The sequence below is a fragment of the Dipodomys merriami genome, unplaced genomic scaffold, assembly GCF_024711535.1.
Source record: "Dipodomys merriami isolate MVZ:Mamm:240054 unplaced genomic scaffold, mDipMer1.0.p SCAF_12, whole genome shotgun sequence".
In the NCBI taxonomy this organism is placed as follows: Eukaryota; Metazoa; Chordata; class Mammalia; order Rodentia; family Heteromyidae; genus Dipodomys; species Dipodomys merriami.
This window is the reverse complement of record NW_027202493.1, coordinates 23,975,006-23,993,763: the sequence shown is the minus strand read 5'-3', so window position 1 is coordinate 23,993,763 and position 18,758 is coordinate 23,975,006. Positions and strand designations below refer to the sequence as shown.

General features: G+C 36.0%; 1 protein-coding gene across 9 annotated transcripts in view; it reads left to right on the top strand.

Moving 5' to 3' along the window:
• Tenm3 (teneurin transmembrane protein 3) overlaps nt 1–18,758 on the top strand; it is a 608,309-nt gene that overhangs the window by 540,820 nt on the left and 48,731 nt on the right. For all 9 annotated transcript variants that reach the window (XM_070016445.1, XM_070016443.1, XM_070016442.1 and 6 more), the window contains 5 exons: nt 4,403–4,619; nt 5,614–5,733; nt 7,671–7,932; nt 11,951–12,218; nt 13,754–13,897. In XM_070016445.1, the coding sequence (XP_069872546.1) occupies nt 4,403–4,619; nt 5,614–5,733; nt 7,671–7,932; nt 11,951–12,218; nt 13,754–13,897 (1,011 nt within the window). The remainder of the gene's footprint in view (nt 1–4,402; nt 4,620–5,613; nt 5,734–7,670; nt 7,933–11,950; nt 12,219–13,753; nt 13,898–18,758) is intronic.

Below are 18,758 nucleotides of genomic sequence, written 5' to 3'. Positions count from 1 at the left end.
ACTAGATGACCCTAGCTGCTATATTACTTGAGACAAAGAATGAAAAATGTTTTCTCAAGTTATAAGAAGCTAGATTCATAACCATCCGTCACTTGCTCAGGCAAGTTACTGATCAACTCTGCAGAAAAATAAAAAACAGTGTGCCCCTGCATCTTGGCTGTTGGAAATGAGATTCTGTCATCTGATGGATGCTAGCAGAGAGACTAGTAAAAATGCATTTCCAACTGATTAGTTCAGAAGGTGTCAATCTCTTGCAGTTTTATGACCTCCACACTACATGCCAGATGTACATTTGCTTTTTATAAACTAACAAAGATGAATGATGAAATTTGAGCATTCCTCTTTGGCAACTGTACCATATATTGCCTACGGAAGACACTGTGGAAAAGTAGGGGTACGGGGGAGGGGGGGGAAGGAGTATTTAACCCTTAACATACCAGATCAATGCAGATAAAATACAACATTCAAGCACATTTTTACTTTTGAGTGGTATCCATGACACGGCAAAGAATGAATATATGAAAAAAGTGTACAAAAATATCAGTATAGTATTAACTTACTCTCCCAAGTGTATGTAGGCCTATTCTAAATCCATTGAGTAAGAACTTCTAAGTGAAACAGACCATAAAATGCATATTTAAAAAGTACTCAAAATCTCCACATATAATTACCTCGCTGCTAAAAGGTTTGGAAACTTTTTTAATTATTGTTTTGAAGTCAGAAATAATATAATAGCAACAGATCTTTTGAGTCTGAGTAACTATGCTTCTATTTCAAGATAGATAGAAGAAAAAAATGTTTTATATATTATATATTCCCATGAAAAATACGGCTCTAATACAGTTTCACCTTCTTCCACTAGAAATATTGAGAAATATTTAGTGATTTTTTTTATCTTCATGGTCTTTTGGCTAGGAAAATAGTTGCATAAAACTATACAAAATATCAAAGCTTGGTTTAATTTGATTTTCTTAAAATATTACTTTATATTTTTTTCAAAGGAACAAACATGCAGCTTCAAATAATTTAACTACCCCTTATTCTGGGAATATGCCTGAAAATGTAAACTATACTAAGGCAAAAATATTTACTATCCCCAGAAATTCAGACCATATATTTTCATGTGTATAAAAATTATGGTTAAAAAACATAAAATATTAATGTGAGAGGAGTCTAACATCAAAAATTTAGTTCAAGGACCCATTTATTAAGCTTTTCTCCTTCATTATAAAGAAATAGGAAGTTCTGTGGGTTGTTGTGTGTGTGTGTGTGTGTGTGTGTGTGTGTGTGTGTGTGTGTGTGTGTGTGTGTGTGTGTGTGTGTGTGTGTGTGTGTGTGTGTGTGTACTATCCCTGGATAAGCTAGTCTCCTTCAGTTCAAAATGACAGAAAATCCATCCCCAGCAGGCTACTAGAATGGAAAAAAACCACAAGGTCAAGTGCAGCTTATTACAAAACCACAATAATGTCATTGTGTTTGTTGTTTGGTTTTTTTTTCCTTAATGGCTTTTGCTGGTATGGCTGGATCTCAGGCAGGTTCTTCAGTGGCAGCAAGATGGCTAAAGCAACCTATCCTCACAGCCATATAGCTCAAGCCCAGTGAGGGTAAGGGTGGCAGACAGGAAGAGAATCTCTTTTAGGTAGTTCCCAAAAATAACTCTGGTGAGATCCATTAAGTCTCCTCTGTACTTCTAAGTCAAACATGAAAGGGACACATGGGCTGAATACTGAAATGGAAATTCACAATCATTCTCCAGTAAATGAGAGAGAGATAAGTGTTAGAAAGAAATGCACATGTTCATTATACAAAATGACTATGGGCCCTAACCATCTCCTTTTATTACCTTACTTGTGTTGTTATTCATCTGCTTTCTAGATAATTTAATTCACTTAATTGGTTCCCTTTATCTCCATTTGCTCTTAAGTAATGAAGGAATAAACTAATATTTTATTGATAAATATGACCTAAAGCAAATAGATGACTCATTTTTTAAAAATAAGTTATTAGAAAAAATACTTGTGTAACCAAAGCACAAAAGTCATTAAAATTCATTTGAATTTGCTATAATAGTAGGATCACCACACTGATACCTAATACTTAAAGGTGCAGATTTGTTTACTTTTTGTGGGGGGCGGGATTATTTTGTCTTTGGTAGGTCTGGGTATCAAACCCAGACCCTTGAGCATGCTAGGCAGATGCTTTAGTACTTGAGTTACACCCATGCTTAAATACAATGATTTGTAAACTTATCTTGTCACTTCTCCCAATGAGTAAAGTTTTTTTTTAATTTCTCTACACTAAGAAATGTAATGATGATGAAGATGAAAATGTATGTACTCAACTGGTCAGTAAATAATGGCCTTAAAGGCTGATGTCAGCACACTGTCAACCTAACACACTCACTCACTCATGGGCTGGTGATTTGTTGCACACCAAACTGCAATACTGAATCACTCAATGATGAAGATCTATTCTGACAAGTGCATCACCAGATGACTTTGTCACTAGGCAAATGTCTGAGTGTTTTACACAACGTAGATGGTGGAGATCAGTCTCTGGATGGACATGGCTTCCTGCTATATAGCCAGGAGAGATAAAACATTGCTGGTACAACAACACACAACACACACTGTTGTACAGTAAGCTTTTCCATCATGAAGGAGGATACCTTCTAAAATGATAGCACAATAAATACATAAACTAGTAACAGAACCAGTTATTGTTATTGTCAGGTAGTCTTCTACACACAATTCTAGGTGCTTTATTTTTCTATGACTAGCTATGCTGTAGGCCTAGTGCCCCAAACGTTTGAATGATAGGTACCTTATAGAACAATATTCTGATGGCTTCCTCACTAGACAACAGAAATTTCTCCACTCTATTGTAATCATATGGGACTACCAAGCTTCCATGCAGCAAATCTCTGACTGCAATGTCACTTTATAGGACATGACTGCAGACAACTACAGTTGCTTTCTCATGTTCATAGAGAAGGCACTAGTTAATTTCTGTTATCCATTACAGCTTTTTAGGTAATCAACACTGTAGGATAATTTTTCATGATTAATTTATAACTTCTAAAATGGCTCGCTCATGTATGCCATTTTTTCTTTTTTAATTATTTTTAAATTTTATTGTACAGAGGGGTTACAGTTAAGACAGGTAATGAGTATATCTCTCTTGAAACAGTGTCACCCTCCTCCCTCATTTTGTCCCAGTTTTGCCCCTCCAACTTCCCCTCCCCAAGTTGTATAATTAATTTCTAACATAGTGTCTATGGAGTATCACTGCTGAATTGGTTCACCCTTTGTCCCACCGTTTCTGTTCTTCACCTTCCCCTCCCGTTCCCCAAATCAGATAAACTTATATACAAGACAAAGGGTACGGAAATCAAAAACAGTGACAAAAGAGAATAAACAAAAAGAGAAAAAAAGAAAGAACCATAAACAGTACAATAAAACCCTCTTGTTTCCATTACTTGAGTTCATTTTAATAAACATCATTTCATATGATCATATGCACATATCTATTGAGCCCTTGTCATCCTCTCCTAAGAATATCCTCCTTTGTTCCCACTGTATGAATGTTTAGAGTCCTGTTTACTTTATCATGTCCAAGTATAATTTTTTGTCTTTTATTATCCATTGGACTTACTTGTAGATTTATAGGCACATTCTAATTATTACAAATGAGGGAAACTATGCAGTCTATGTTTCAATTCCTATATTTTAGAAGGGGCATACTAGGCATTCAGGTTAGTTCCTTCAAATTTGAAAAATCCTTTAATTTCTTCTGCAACTCACTTTGTCCTTCCTTCAGAAAGCTGTTTCCTTGAAAGATGGCTAATCTCATCTATTATATTTTGACTTATATTTGCTTCTTTTCACAAACTTTCATTTTCTAGCTCTTTTTCAATTTTTTTCCATTTTATACTATGCCAGATCCTAATACTCACTGTATTAGCTACTAGTGCATGTCTATAGTAGATACAAGGGTTGAATCATGACACTTTAAACCACTACATATTATTTCACAGCACTATCTTGAGTAATGATATTTGTAAAAAAAAAAAAATGTTACTTCACAGTAATAAGTTGTTATAGAAATTTTTATTTCTTGCTCAGAAGTGTTATATTACTATTTTCAACCATCTCCAAACCAAATATTTACTCTCTATGAAAGCAGATACAGTACTGTGTTTGTATTTCATCCAGCTTCAAAGATTTTGCCTCATAGAAATTGCTTTCAGATAGAGAAATGAAAATCACTTGATATGAAACAAACCAACCAACAGACAAACGTTATTCTGTAACATAAAAAGAATTCTCTTATTGGTTTGCTTTCTCTTCCTCCCTCCCCTCCCTCCTTCCCCTCCCTCTCCCCCCCCCTACCCCCCCTGCAGATGGTCTCATTGACTGTATGGATCCTGATTGCTGTTTACAGAGCTCCTGCCAAAACCAGCCTTTCTGCCGTGGATTACCTGATCCTCAGGACATCATTAGCCAAAGCTTACAATCACCATCTCAACAAGCTGCCAAATCCTTCTACGATCGAATCAGTTTTCTGATTGGCTCTGATAGCACCCATGTGATACCTGGAGAAAGTCCTTTCAATAAAAGGTTACCACATCATTTCCTTACATAGATGTGTAGGGGTCTTATCGTGATGGTGTGTTTGAGGAAAGTACTTTTTTAAAAAAATTACCATTTTTCTGCTTTCAGCAAATTCTTCACCCAAGGTCTCATTTTGAGCATTTTTGACACAGTTCACCTACTTTGTCAATTTCAGTACCTGAGACATAACAGGACATTCCATTAAGGAACAATAAATCCTCATTTAACTAGTTGATTTTGTGAGCACAGTTGGAAACGTTTCAAAAGGAACAATGAAAAGACCCCAAAAGGCAAAACAGAAGTGCACTTTTTTTTTTCAGCTGAGCTCACTTAAATAATATAAATTATGAATTAATGTAATGGAACAGCTAACAGCATGGCAGTAACATTGCAGAAGCTGTTTGGTGCTTTTCAGAGCAGTAATGACCTGAAAATAAACCAGTAAGTGAAAGCAGGTGTCTCGTGTCTCACTGAGCCAAAGAAGATGATTTACACTAGAACTCCTGGGTCTGCAGTAATTTCACAGCATTAATGCCGTTAGACCCAGCAGTTGATTAAAAGTTGTTGCACAAATGTTCCTTATTGCCCCCTTAAATCTTATACTTCTTGGTCCCTGCAGATTTACAGATTGCTTCAGAATTAATTGGAAAGTATACTTTTCTTCATGGACGTCCTACAGATGACTTATGGAGAAAGCATGGAGCTTATCATTTTTAAACATTTATCTCTAAACTATTGGTCTTGATAACACTCAGAAAGAAAGAAAAAAACAGATCACAACTAATTAAAAGCCAGAGTAAACACAAGGCATTTGGAGAATGTAAATTACACCAAATTAAAAAGAGCTTTGTCTTGGGTGTATTTCAGGTCTGGTTTTTGTGAATAACACTTGATTTCATATGATAGTGTTATCTTATCCTCAGGCTGAGTTTCTATAAATCATGATAATGTAGGCTAGACAAGACAGATATTCACTCAATTTTTCTACTTTTTTTCACAGCCTTGCATCTGTCATCAGAGGCCAAGTACTAACTGCAGATGGAACTCCACTTATTGGAGTGAATGTCTCATTTTTCCATTACCCAGAATATGGATATACTATTACCCGCCAGGATGGAATGTAAGTTAGTCCCAACACACTATCTCTGTTTGGAGTGTTTTAAACTTAAAAAAAAAACTATCACCCATCATATTTTATTTTCCTTTTTAACAGGAAAGTAGCAATGCTTAGATTGCAAAGCCCTGAGAAAGTACAGGGGCAGAGATTTGTTTGTTTTTGTTTTTTTGTTGGTTGTGGGGCTTGAACTCTGGGCCTGGTTGCTGTCCTGAGCTCTTCAGCTCAAGGCGAGAGCTCTACCACTTGAGCCACAGCGCCACTTCTGGTTTTCTGGTGGTTAATTGGAGATAAGAGTCTCACAGACTTTCCTGCCCTAGCTGGCTTTGAACTGCAATCTTCAAATCTCAGCCTTAGGAATAGCTAGGATTACAGGCATAAGCCACCAGCACCAGGTACAGGCAGAAATTTTTGTTTTGGTTTGGTTTTGGGGTTTTGGGGTTTTTGTTGTTGTTGTTTTTTGCTTTTTCTGAATAGTTTATTGGAGACAAGAGGATTTTTAAATTTATTTTTGTGTTTTGTTTGCTTGGGTTTTGGGGGAGGGTTCCCTTTTGTCCCTGTTTTTGTTTTCTGCACATTTTGTCTTTTTTTTAATGTTTTTTTAATTGTAAAAATACTGTACAGAGGGGTTACAGTTACATGAGTAAGGTAATGACTACATTTCCTATCGAGCATTGTTGCCTCCTCCTCTGTTTTTCCTCTACCATCCCTTCCTTCCCCACCTCCCCAACTATCGCCTCCCCCCTCCCCCGCCATGAAGTTGTAAAGTTCACTTTCAACATAGTGTCTTATACATCTCATTGTTACAATGGGTCAACCTGTATGCCTTTTTAAGCATTTTGTTTTTTCTCTTTCACTCCCCAAATTAGAAAAGTGAAGTGTATATACAAGATGCAGGGCACCGGAATTAAATACAGCTAAAACAAGTTATTCCTGGGGGAAGAACATACAAAAGAAACAAAAAAAATCACATAATACATTATACGTACATTAAGAAGAACAGCAACAAAGATAAAACCTCTTGTTCCCCTGTCTTGCTGTTCATTTCGCTTAACATCATCTTATATGGTCAAATGTACATACCTTTTGATCTTTTCTGATTGTCCTAGACATATACTAGTTATTGCAAATAAGGGAAACCATGGGACCTATGTTTCTTTGGCTTACTTCGCTTAATATAATTTTTTTCAAGTTCTTCCATTTCCTAACAAATAGGGCAATGTCATTCTTTCTGATGTGGGCATAGAATTTCATTGTGTGTGTGTGTGTGTGTGTGTGTGTGTGTGTGTGTGTGTGTGTGTGTGTGTGTGTGTGTGTGTGTGTGTGTGTGTGTCTGTGTCTGTGTCTGTGTCTGTGTCTGTGTGTGTGTCTGTGTGTCTGTGTGTCTGTGTGTGTACCACATTTTCTTGACCCATTCATCTACTGAGGGGCATCTGGGTTGGATCCATATCTTAGTTATGGTAAATAACACCAGGCAGAGATTTTAAAAGCCATCTACTCATACACTTCTTTTAAAAAATGTCTTTTTTTTTCCTTTGAGACTAGATTTTCCCATGTACCCCAGGATGACCTGTCTCTCCCCATACTCAATTAGTTGATTTGATTTCCTAAAGCAGAATGTAATGTTGCGGGTTTGTCAGAGAGTGTTCTTTGTTTTAGAAGGTACATGTTAAAATATTTAGCAGTAATATAATGTCTGCAAGTTTGACTCAGCTGGTTCCAAAGAGCAGATACAAAGCAAATTTGGAAAAATATTACTAAACTGGTGACTAAAGTATACATATACTATTCACTCTATCATCTTTTTTTACTATTCCTCTATGTATAACTACATCTCAAGATGTCGATTTTCTTTAGAAACATACCAGTTGAAGGAAGTGAGTGTTGAGAGTTGTGTGGGATAATACAGACATTTCCCTAAGCATATCTTGCTTTTTTACTAGGTTTGACTTGGTGGCAAATGGTGGAGCTTCTCTAACTTTGGTATTCGAACGGTCCCCATTCCTCACTCAGTATCATACTGTGTGGATTCCCTGGAATGTCTTTTATGTGATGGACACACTAGTCATGAAGAAAGAAGAGAATGACATTCCCAGCTGTGACCTCAGTGGGTTTGTGAGGCCCAACCCTATCATTGTGTCATCACCTTTATCTACCTTCTTTAGATCTTCTCCTGAAGACAGTCCCATCATTCCTGAAACACAGGTAAGACGTGGAGCCAGCATTACTTCAATCCAAAAGACTTTTGGATCATGTGGTTGCCAAAGAAATTTTTCAGGAGAATTACAACATTCCCATGCTAGCCTAAATAATGTGTAGCATGTGGTGTGTGTGTGTGTGTGTGTGTCTGTGTCTGTGTCTGTGTGCATGCTTGCATACATATTTTACATTTTAGAAAATGTTTGGAAAAGATGGTTTTTGGAAATAAAATACTAATTTTGTCAAGATCTTATTACCAAAACCTGATATGCTGTCCTAGGCTTCAATAATTTGTAGTTCATAAGCCTTATTCTCCACAGGAAAAAAAAAAAGCATCTAACTTTAAAAATAATGATAATCAAAATTTATTGTTCATTCATCTACTGAAATATCTGGGGACTTGTTTTTCTTCCCTTGAATTTATAAAGAATTTTCAGATCTTAGAGGAAGGACAACAGATTTGATGCATAAAGAGCTAAGTTAAAATAAGCTGTCTTTAAAGTACAGCCACATACAACAGCTTTGTCACATTCCTTCATCAAATATTTACCAAATACTTGTTTTGTACCAGGCATTGTTAAACAGGAACAAATTGTAATAAGAATAGAGATACACTAAACAATAAAGATATGTCAACTTCTGCTAAGACTTAATTTTAAAAATAATAAAGCAACTGAGTGCTGGTGGCTCACAGCTATAATCCTAGCTACTCAGGAGGCCGAAATCCAAGGATCATGCTTCAAAGCCAGCCCAGACAGAAAAATCCATGAAGTTCTTACCTCCAATTAACCATCAAAAATCCCAAAGTGGAGCTGTAGCTCAAATGGTAGCCTTGAGCACAAAAGCTCAGGGAAGCACCCAGGTCCTGAGTTCAAGTCCTAGGACCAGCATGAGAGAGAGAGAGAGAGAGAGAGAGAGAGAGAGAGAGAGAGAGAGAGAGAGAGAGAGAGAGAGAGAGAGAGAGAGAGAGAGAGAGAGAGAGAGAATGGTAAATTGTTGGGAGTATGATTTTACACAATGTAGTCCAAAAAAAAATCTCTTTGACAGGTGACATAATAAGTTCAAGAAAAAGTCAAATTAAAGGTATAAATTTTAGTCATCAGATATGAATACACTTTAAAATTGGCTGAGATCACCTTTGAGGTTGTAGACAGAGATGACAGGAGGAGATCCAGGAAAGTCTGTAGTATGAACAATAAAAACGACATCACACATAGGTGATACCCCAGTGACAATAATTGTGAAGCAGACTTTGACCTTTAGAGACTTTATTGGAATCTTATTTGATGAATAAACTAAAAATACATCTTCCTTGGGTCCATTTTACAGTAAATTATTATATGATTATACTATATTATTATAATACATTATCCCTAATAGAGACGTAACCTAGGGCACTATCTGTCTATAGATGGGAAGTTTCTAATGAAACATAGCCATTGAAATAGTTTTCACACAGCCAAGTCCATAAATACATGGAAGTGGTTTTTTCACTCATTCATGTTTTCTACATTTGGTAGAAAATTTACTAAGGGCCTATCATGTTATCATGTATACGCATGTACTCTACCAGGATATAAAGAAGAAAACATGGGTTCTGGCTTTGTAAATACGGTAAAGATTTGAATGAACAACTAAAAGTTCAAAAGAGAAGTTACATGGTAAGTGAAGGGAGAAGGGAGCAATGAGGAGGTTCGCCTTAAAATAGTGACTAGGCAGAAAAGGGAGGAGAGCATAGTCCACACTAAAGATACATGGGCAATTGTTGTTTTTGACATTGTTCTGAAGGTAACTCAAGTGGCAGAGTGCATAATTGACAGAAGACAGATAAATCAATGAGCAGGCTATTGTTAACTGCGTTTTCATAGATGACCAAAGCCTCTCTCACTCAACCACAACAGAAGTGGAGACTCCAGACCAGATTAGACAGAGATTGGAAAGGTGGAATTGGCAAGATGAGGTGTCTGAGTATTTAATGGGTCAAAAATGGGGCTCACAGATGATGCAGCTGGCAAAAGTAGTCCTAATGGCTTATTTTCTCATTTTGGCAGGTTATATTTTTCCAACTAATGTAATAGAATATGATAAGGTTAAATTACATAGAGGAAACGATGTTTTAATGAACTAAATTATACATATTTGTTCCAAGGAAGTAGGTTAATGATGACAGAGACAATAATCAGTTATTAAAATTAGTCATATCACATGATATTTTGAAATAGAGAAGCAACTCCTAGCAGGTCCTAGGGACGATATATTAAAGGAAGATTCCCTTACACATAAAAAGCCAATCAAATTTATAGAAAATTATTTTGGAAATAAAAGAAGAGAAAATAAATGATACACTCTAGGATTCAATCACACAAATTTTCTGGGCCACCAAGGACTCACAGAAGTCTGTTTTTCAAACTCACCCTAATAGGGTTAAATCTAAAAGAATTCCCTGTATTTACCCTACATTGTACAGTCTTATAATAGTAGTCAGTCTTAAATGTTTTAGTGTCCTTGAATATATTGTAACTCTGAAAAGGTTCTTTATACATTCATAAACTATCTTTTTTTAAGACCAATCTGTGGCTGAATTTAGTTGGCATGTTTGATAAGGAAAATCCCTGCTGGTGTATCTATTGTAGCAATGCTTTCTTAATGCAATACCTTACAACACATCCCAATTCTTGCCAGCACTGACTCATAGGTCAGGGTAGAAGTTTGCTGCTTAGTCCATTCATTTGGGTTACTTCTAATCATGTGATTGTTTATGGTTGAATGATACCTGCATCCTCGTTGGGGATTTTACTTATGTTATTCAAATTTGGAGATGGCAATTATTATCATTCCAAGCTGTTCTACATGAAAAATATTGGAGGAAGGGGAAAACACTATTGAAGCCTGAATCACTCTTCTAAGATTTCCCAACCTGGAAAGAAAATCCTTTGTATCTGTAAAATGAATCTTGATTGGGGTGTTTTCAGGAATCTTTTAAGAATACTATTGAATTCTAGTAGAAAAAAAAGTGGTGGGTTCCAGGTGCAGGTTTTTGAACATGGATAGCCTTACACCTTATGATACATGGGTAAGTTTTTGAAGGGTTGTTAGTATTCACCAAATGAATAGGAACATTGGTAGAGCAAAATCTTAATTCTTTAGGGAAAAAAATATAATATTTGCCATATTGACAAATCATTGGCTGCCACTGAACTAAGCCACATTGATGGCTTAACACTCAAGCTGAAAGACACGACTTACAACATTTTATAAAGGAAGTGATCATTATGCAGATACTATTTGCTTTTTTATAATCCAGTTTCAAATCCAAAGGTATATCAGGATTGTCTTCTCTATACATTCAGTCCCGTATTAGTTGCTCCCTGAGACAAATTGTATACAGCTTTAAGGCATTTATGATGATATAGAAAAATGACTGCAGGAAAACATGCTATTGTAACATTACTTCTAAACATGAATATATGGAACCTGTCGAAATTTAGCCCAGATAGCATTGGTCTTTTTTGTGTGTCATACCTAGCTTCACTAGCAGTGATCGCTACAGAGGTTGATGGGGCCACAGCATAGGTTTAATTCCTAAAGGAGCCAGGTGATGTAGGCCAGATCTTTGACCTAGGCTGCATCACTGCTGTGAGCTAACCATCTTACAAATGTCAGATCTAATCTCCAGGGTGACTGGGGTGAAAGACGGGTTAGTGAGAATCTCCTGTGACTACCAAACTAACAAGACAGTACATGTCAGCCTGATGGTACAGTCACTGTATCTCCTGCATGAAGAGGAGCACTTGAGGTGTGATTAACTCAGAATAAATGACAAGAGGCTTTGAGGAGGAGGGAAAAGGCTGCCAGCAGTTATTTTTAATTATTGAAGAAGAGAACAGCATGAACACGTTATTTGTGAATAGTGACTCTTCTCTGTCCTATTTCAGGTGTTCTGCTAGGTTCAGTTAAATATATTCTCCTTAGAAGGCATACATAAATGACCACAGGTAGAAGCTTCTGCTTTGTCCAAATCCAGGTCCTCCATGAAGAAACCACAATTCCAGGAACAGATTTGAAACTTTCCTACCTGAGTTCCAGAGCTGCAGGATATAAGTCGGTTCTCAAGATCACCATGACCCAGTCCATTATACCGTTCAACCTAATGAAGGTGCATCTTATGGTGGCTGTTGTGGGGAGACTCTTCCAAAAGTGGTTCCCTGCCTCACCAAACCTGGCCTATACTTTCATATGGGATAAAACAGATGCATATAATCAGAAGGTCTATGGCCTCTCTGAAGCTGTTGGTAAGTTCTATGTATATCTCCTCCACATTGAAAAAGTTGTTTGAAGGTCAGAAGTATCCTACATGGATGGCAACCTGCAGTAGGTCAATGGCTACCTTAGATCTCTGATCAGGAAAAGAGGTCAGTCCATACCACAACAAGAAGAAAAACTTAGATGTGTTTTTCAGGTTGAAATTATATCATAGAAGAATGCTCTGAGATTTTAGTTCACCACATCCTTTTTTATTGTTTTCTTGTTTATGTTCTTCTCTAACCTTCCTTTCTTTTTTCTTTTCTTTATGATTTTTACCTTCCAAACTTTCATTGTCCTTTTTATGTGTTCTGTATCTCACACTGAGGGAGTTTCAACTCATAATGATATTTAAAAGGACATCAGACAGAATTGGTATTGAAGAGTTATTTCAGTTATTTTGCCTTTAGGGCCGTCAATTCAGTGAAAGCATGACCTTAAAAACCATCAAGCCACTTGCTTCATTGAATGACTGGCTAGGGCCATCAAAGTTTTGATGTAGCTCCAAGCTCAAGTCAGAACATCAGAATCTAAAGGATGACATGTTTTTTGCTCTGTTAGTTTCTACCTAAAAATAAAATATATTTTATATTATAATATCAATATGCTTTTTCTTTGTCGGTTGCGGGACTTGAACTCAGGACCTGGGTTCTGTCCCTGAGCTCTTTTGCACAAGGCTAGCACTCTACCCCTTTGAACCACAGAGCCACTTCCTGTTTTCTAGTGGTTAATTGGAGCTAAAAGTCTCACAGACTTCCCTGCCTGAGCTAACTTTAAACTGCAGTCCTCAGATCTCAGCCTCCTGAGGAGCTAAGATTACAGGTGTGAACCACCAGCATCCAGCTTCATCATGCATTATTAATTAAGCAGATTGTTGTCATCTCTCCTTTTACTTTTTTCTAAGTTTTTAAACCCATGTTCCATGTTAAACTCTGAAGTTTTTCACCTGTGAATTATGTATTTTAATGTGCTACTATTGTTTATTCCTTATATAAATAAAATATTATAGTGTAACTATCTCTTTTGTTCAACTGAACCTTACTCATTAGTATTTTTCATCATGAAATTGTCTTAATAACTAAACAGCTGTAGATGGTTGCAATATAGCAAATATTATAGTTAGTTACCATTGAATCATCATTTGGGACTAGTTTATCTTATCTAATTATTTAACTGGTTACTCAAGTCAGACTTCATTATTGGTTATGAACCTCTTACAGAAAGAGATATGGGGGGAAATACTCATTTTCTATTATATCAGTAGAAAATAACATTTGGAAGCCATTTGTAGAAGTACCTTTTATATCATCAATATGAAAATTGTTCATCTTATATAGAAAATAAACTGCACATAAACAAGTGGAAATAAAGTCTCTGTATATAATCATGATATATGTTGTGTATAACTCCTTAATGATAACAATTTAAAAATGTAATTGCAAAAGAGGCTTTTTTCAAAGTTCTATAATAAATTGCCTTGCCTTCTGTAGTTGAGAAGATGAACTGTGATTTGTTTTCATTCCAGTGTCAGTTGGATATGAGTATGAGTCATGTTTGGACCTGACTCTGTGGGAGAAGAGGACTGCCGTTTTGCAAGGTTATGAATTAGATGCTTCCAACATGGGTGGCTGGACATTAGACAAACATCACGTCCTAGACGTTCAGAATGGTGAGATCTTGTGCACTCAGTGATATTGGCCACATGTCCACACTTAGGCTGTAACCACATTTTCACTTAGTGCATGCTGTAGGATTAAAGTCGGCAGAACATAACATTAAAGAAATATTTCCAATATAAAAGCCTGCAGTGGAACTACATAATATCCTTATTGAACTTTAAAATGTTCATCATCATAACCATTTTCCCATTAGAAGGTAAGTGACAAACTTGGGTCCTCAGTGAACGGTCTGTATATGAGCATGTTCACCACTAAGTTCACCTTGCAAGGGGCTCATTCAACAGAATTCAATGAGTATGAATGAAAAGGCTTTATAGATTTTCCAAAAGTGGAGTCAGAGTAACTCTTTTTGTTTTTTAAAAGAACCGTCCAAGTACTGTTTTTGTTATGAGTATCTGGGGTTTTTTTTTTCAGTTCTGTTTGCACTGGTTTTTTTAAATAAGTTTTTTATTGTGAAAATACTGTACAGAGGGGTTACAGTTACATGAGCAAGGTAATGAGTACATTTCTTATCAAGCATTGTTGCCTCCTCCTTGGTTTTTCCCCTACCATCCCTTTCCTCCCACCTGCACAACTACACTCCCCCCACCCCCGGCCTAGTAAAGTTGCTTTTTTGACTTAGCGTCTTGTACATCCCATGGTTGCAATGGATCAACCTGCATTGCTATTTAAACAATTTTTTCCCTTCCCTTCCCCAAATTACACCAACATCAAAATACAGTGCAAATGCACTCTTTTTTTAAATATATATGTATACATGTACACATATATACCCTATTCAAAGCAGGTTTGCATATATTTAACTTTGTGAATACTAGGGAGATACAAATCAATAATCTTAGGAAAAAGCAAACATGTTACCTGTGAAAAACCTGGTAATATGGTCAATGAATATACTCTAGAGAAACGTGTCAGACAACACAGAGCAAGAGATACATTGCTGACAAAGAATGGCCAGCTACCTTTCATAAAGAGCACTATTAAACAACTGCTGTTGGCTTTACTCTGTTTCTAAAATTTTGTTGGTAACCCTGTCTGCATATCAGATAATTTAAAGCAAAGCCTTAAAAGTGACCTACTGTAACCTCCTCATGCTTTTTCTTAACTGGCCTGTACTCCTCCTACCTTGCCTCCTTAGTACCTAAGGCCACCAATATGAATTGTCACACCTAGCTTCTTTTTCAGACAGGTAGAAGCTAACTTTTGCATGGAATAGCTTCTAACTGCAATCTTCCATCTACTGGGTTACCACACGGGAAATGCTAGGGTCTTACTTCTAAGAGATAGATATTACATGCTGCTGAGCAAATTAGCAGTAAAAGAAAGGAACCAGAAACACTTTTTGTACCTTTACTGCTTCCCAGAACTGTTAAGTTCATCCTCTTATCCAGTTGTGTCTCGAACATCAGGATACAGTTCAGGTTGCACCCCAGGAATTTGATAACAGAGCCTATAGCCAGGGCCACACGCAACACAAAGTAGGCAAGGGGAACTCCTAATTCTCGATGTGCTATCTCAGAGCTGCTCACAAATCATCATCAGTTGTCATCAGTGGTCATTTCAATCTGTTACCTGAGCAACACAAGGCTTTGCCATGGTCTTTCAAAATATGCAAAGCCATGTGCCAACTTTGCTCCTAGCTGCTCTTAAGTTATTTTAAATTATATTGTATACTGTTTGCACATATTTCCATATCCCTTCAAAAGTCGTTCATAAACAAAACTTAGGGAGCCTTTCTCAATGCATTTAGTTATGATGAGAATAGTGGATAAATTCCATAACCAGTTAGTTACAGGATTTCACCGATGAGATCACAAACCATCGTAGTTAAGAGGTCTCTGTAATTCCTTCAGTATTATATTATGCTCAGGTATATTAGGAAAGTTCTAGATATTCTGTGGATGTATATGCAGTATATGCATATATATATGCATTTATATAATAAGGATATACATGTATATGTATATCCTTATACATGTATATCCTTATACATAGATACACAGAGGCTCATTTTCTAAAACAAAAATATATTCAATTATTAATCATATATAAAAACTGAACTTCCCAAAATTCTCTTTCAAATGTATTATAAATTATAAAACATATATTAATTTAAAATGTAAGTAACCTAAGTCATGGGTGAACTGATTGTGACTTGGAATTTTATCCAAGAACAGTTTGACCAATAGCAGTTTTCTGAAGTGGCATGTGTCTAATTGAATAAACAAAGTGATTTGTAATCATGGCAAGGGAGACAAGCACCTCTTACAGAAGAGAAGGCAAAAATGTAGATAGTGACAGGTGTTTTGTGTTGCCACCCTGAAACACAGAAATGAGTATTCTAATGTTCATCTTTCTATTCTGTCATAATAGAGGAGAATCAAGAAAGGCTGATCATTCAAAGCAATGACTGAATAAATCAGGTGTGACAGAGCAGTAGGTTAACTTGTAAGAGTCTTCTGATGAAAATTACAAAACTGGCTCTTATAGGAAATTATACTTCCATAATTGTCAAATAACATAATCAGAGAAAGAAGAATCTTAAATATCATTAATGTATTCTTTGAATATTTAAGGAAAAATGCATTTCATCTCTTGTTATGATCCCACTTTATTTAAATTATTTTCCTGAAATTTGAATAAACCTGTTTTACCTCTGCTGATTTATTTATGTAAATTTGCTGTGATTATTACATCACTCAAATAGCAAAGCATTAAAAAAGTAATCACAAAATCCACCTAAAATGTGCTGAGCTCTAAGGGGAACATAGTTATTCTGATCACTTCTTCAAGTTAAAATTACCCCAAAGTAGAAGGAAAAAAAATACTTTCTCAAGTTTGCTGTTTGTACCTTCATGGGATTATTCTTTCAACAGTATATCTGCTAAGAAGTATCATCATTACCTCTGAGAACTGCTTTGAAATGTAGAACACCCAATAAATATAACATGCAATTCCAAAGTCAAAGCAGCAGGTGGTTTATACAGATAATAACACATCGAGCAGTGTCATAAAATATGTAGCAGCTGCCCATCCCATGTATATCAAACTGATCTATATATAGTAATGGGAAAATGAATGAAATTTCAATCTCAATTCAAATCTACTTTCTTACTATGAAAGTGCTTAATATTCCTTTGCCAATTTCTCAAAGAAGCAGACAGACTCACGTTTTTTCTTCGTAAGATTATTGACATTTGAAAGCAGAAATCACTCTAAATAATAAACTAATCCTTTAGCATAATTTTGTTACATTTGACATCTTGAATAACTGCAGCTACATACATTTTTATATGAGACTTCAAGCAAGATTTTTTTTTTTTTGCCAGTCCTGGGGCTTGAACTCTGGATCTGGGCAGTGTCTCTGAGTTCCTTTTCCTCAAGGCTACTGCTCTACCACTTGAGCCACAGAGCTGCTTCTAGCTTTTTCTGTGATTAATTGAAGATAAGAGTCTCATGGGCTGGCTTTGAACCAAGATCCTCAGATCTCAGTAGCTAGGATCACAGGTGTGAGCCAATAGAATTACACTAGTTTCTGTTGATCAGGGGTAGAAGAATGCATGCTTAGCATATTTGAGACCCTGGATTCAATCTCTAGAACCAAACAACAAAAGCAGCAAAACAAAACAAACGAAAAAAGAAGAAAAATAGGCTTCTATTACAATTTACAATTATAGAGGCTTAGTATTATTTGTTTCCTATAGTATTTTTTAGCAAGTGGTTTACATATTTACTTAAAAGATCAGGAAAACCAAAGAATATCCTATTGCATATTTTTTGTTCATTAAATCATACAGTACAAAGTGCAAGAAACTGGACTCATCCAGAATAACAGATATCTTTAGGAGTCCTAGTAAAGATGGGAAATTACCTAAAGTAGAACCATCTCTGAAGTTAAATACCAAGTAAATGTATTAAAATTTTTGTATACATTTTAAAGAAATCATCAATCCTTTTTAACTTTTCCTTTGTTGTTGTTGTTGTCTCATAAAGTATTTTTAACTCAAACAATGAATGAAAAATTATTAGGTCTTAAAGTAAAGGAAATGATGTAGTGTTACAGACAATAAGCTACATTTCTAAAGGCTAACAAAAACATAAATGATTAATTCATAAGAAAAAAAACAACATTCTTAACAACCAAGTCAATAAGTAATATTTTGAACATTCATCAACAATTAGGCAAACTTTTTTTGCAAGTTCATTTTAGTGCTTTTAATTTTTTTTATCTTTACGTAGTTGTACATAGGAGGTGCCATTTAACAAAACCGTTTATAAATACAATGAGTCTCAGTCAGTGTCCCCCTGCAATATTCTCACCCCCTTCTTAGGCAAACTTTTATTTCCCTAAAGAACATTCATAGAGGCTAATTCTCAAACCTGATTGCACATGATCACCTGGAGAGTTTTTGAAAATTTGATGCTGAGTTTGCACGCAGATCATTAAATCAGAATCTCTCACAGTAAGATGCAGGCATCTTTTTAAGCTCCCCAAGACAACCCCTTGGTGTAGCCAAGACTTGAGAATCACCAATATCTGCAGTTGGGTTTTTAATTTTTCCTCTTGGTCCTTGATTTTTTTCAACACCAGCGTTTTGTTTCAAGTTCAGAACAGACAGCACTTTTAAATATATGTACTTTATCACATCATCTTTCTTGCCACTACGTATTATTTGGGGAAGTAAAAGTGCCGGTTGGGCCTCAGAAGAGAAGAAGCTTTAAAAGGAAATAAACCAATGAAGCTGATTTATTTGCTCTAGGCCTCAGAAGACTGAAGTTGCAACAGGTTTTAGAGGAACTAGAGTTCCCATAAAACTACAGAGATGGCCATTCACTCATGAATACCATAAG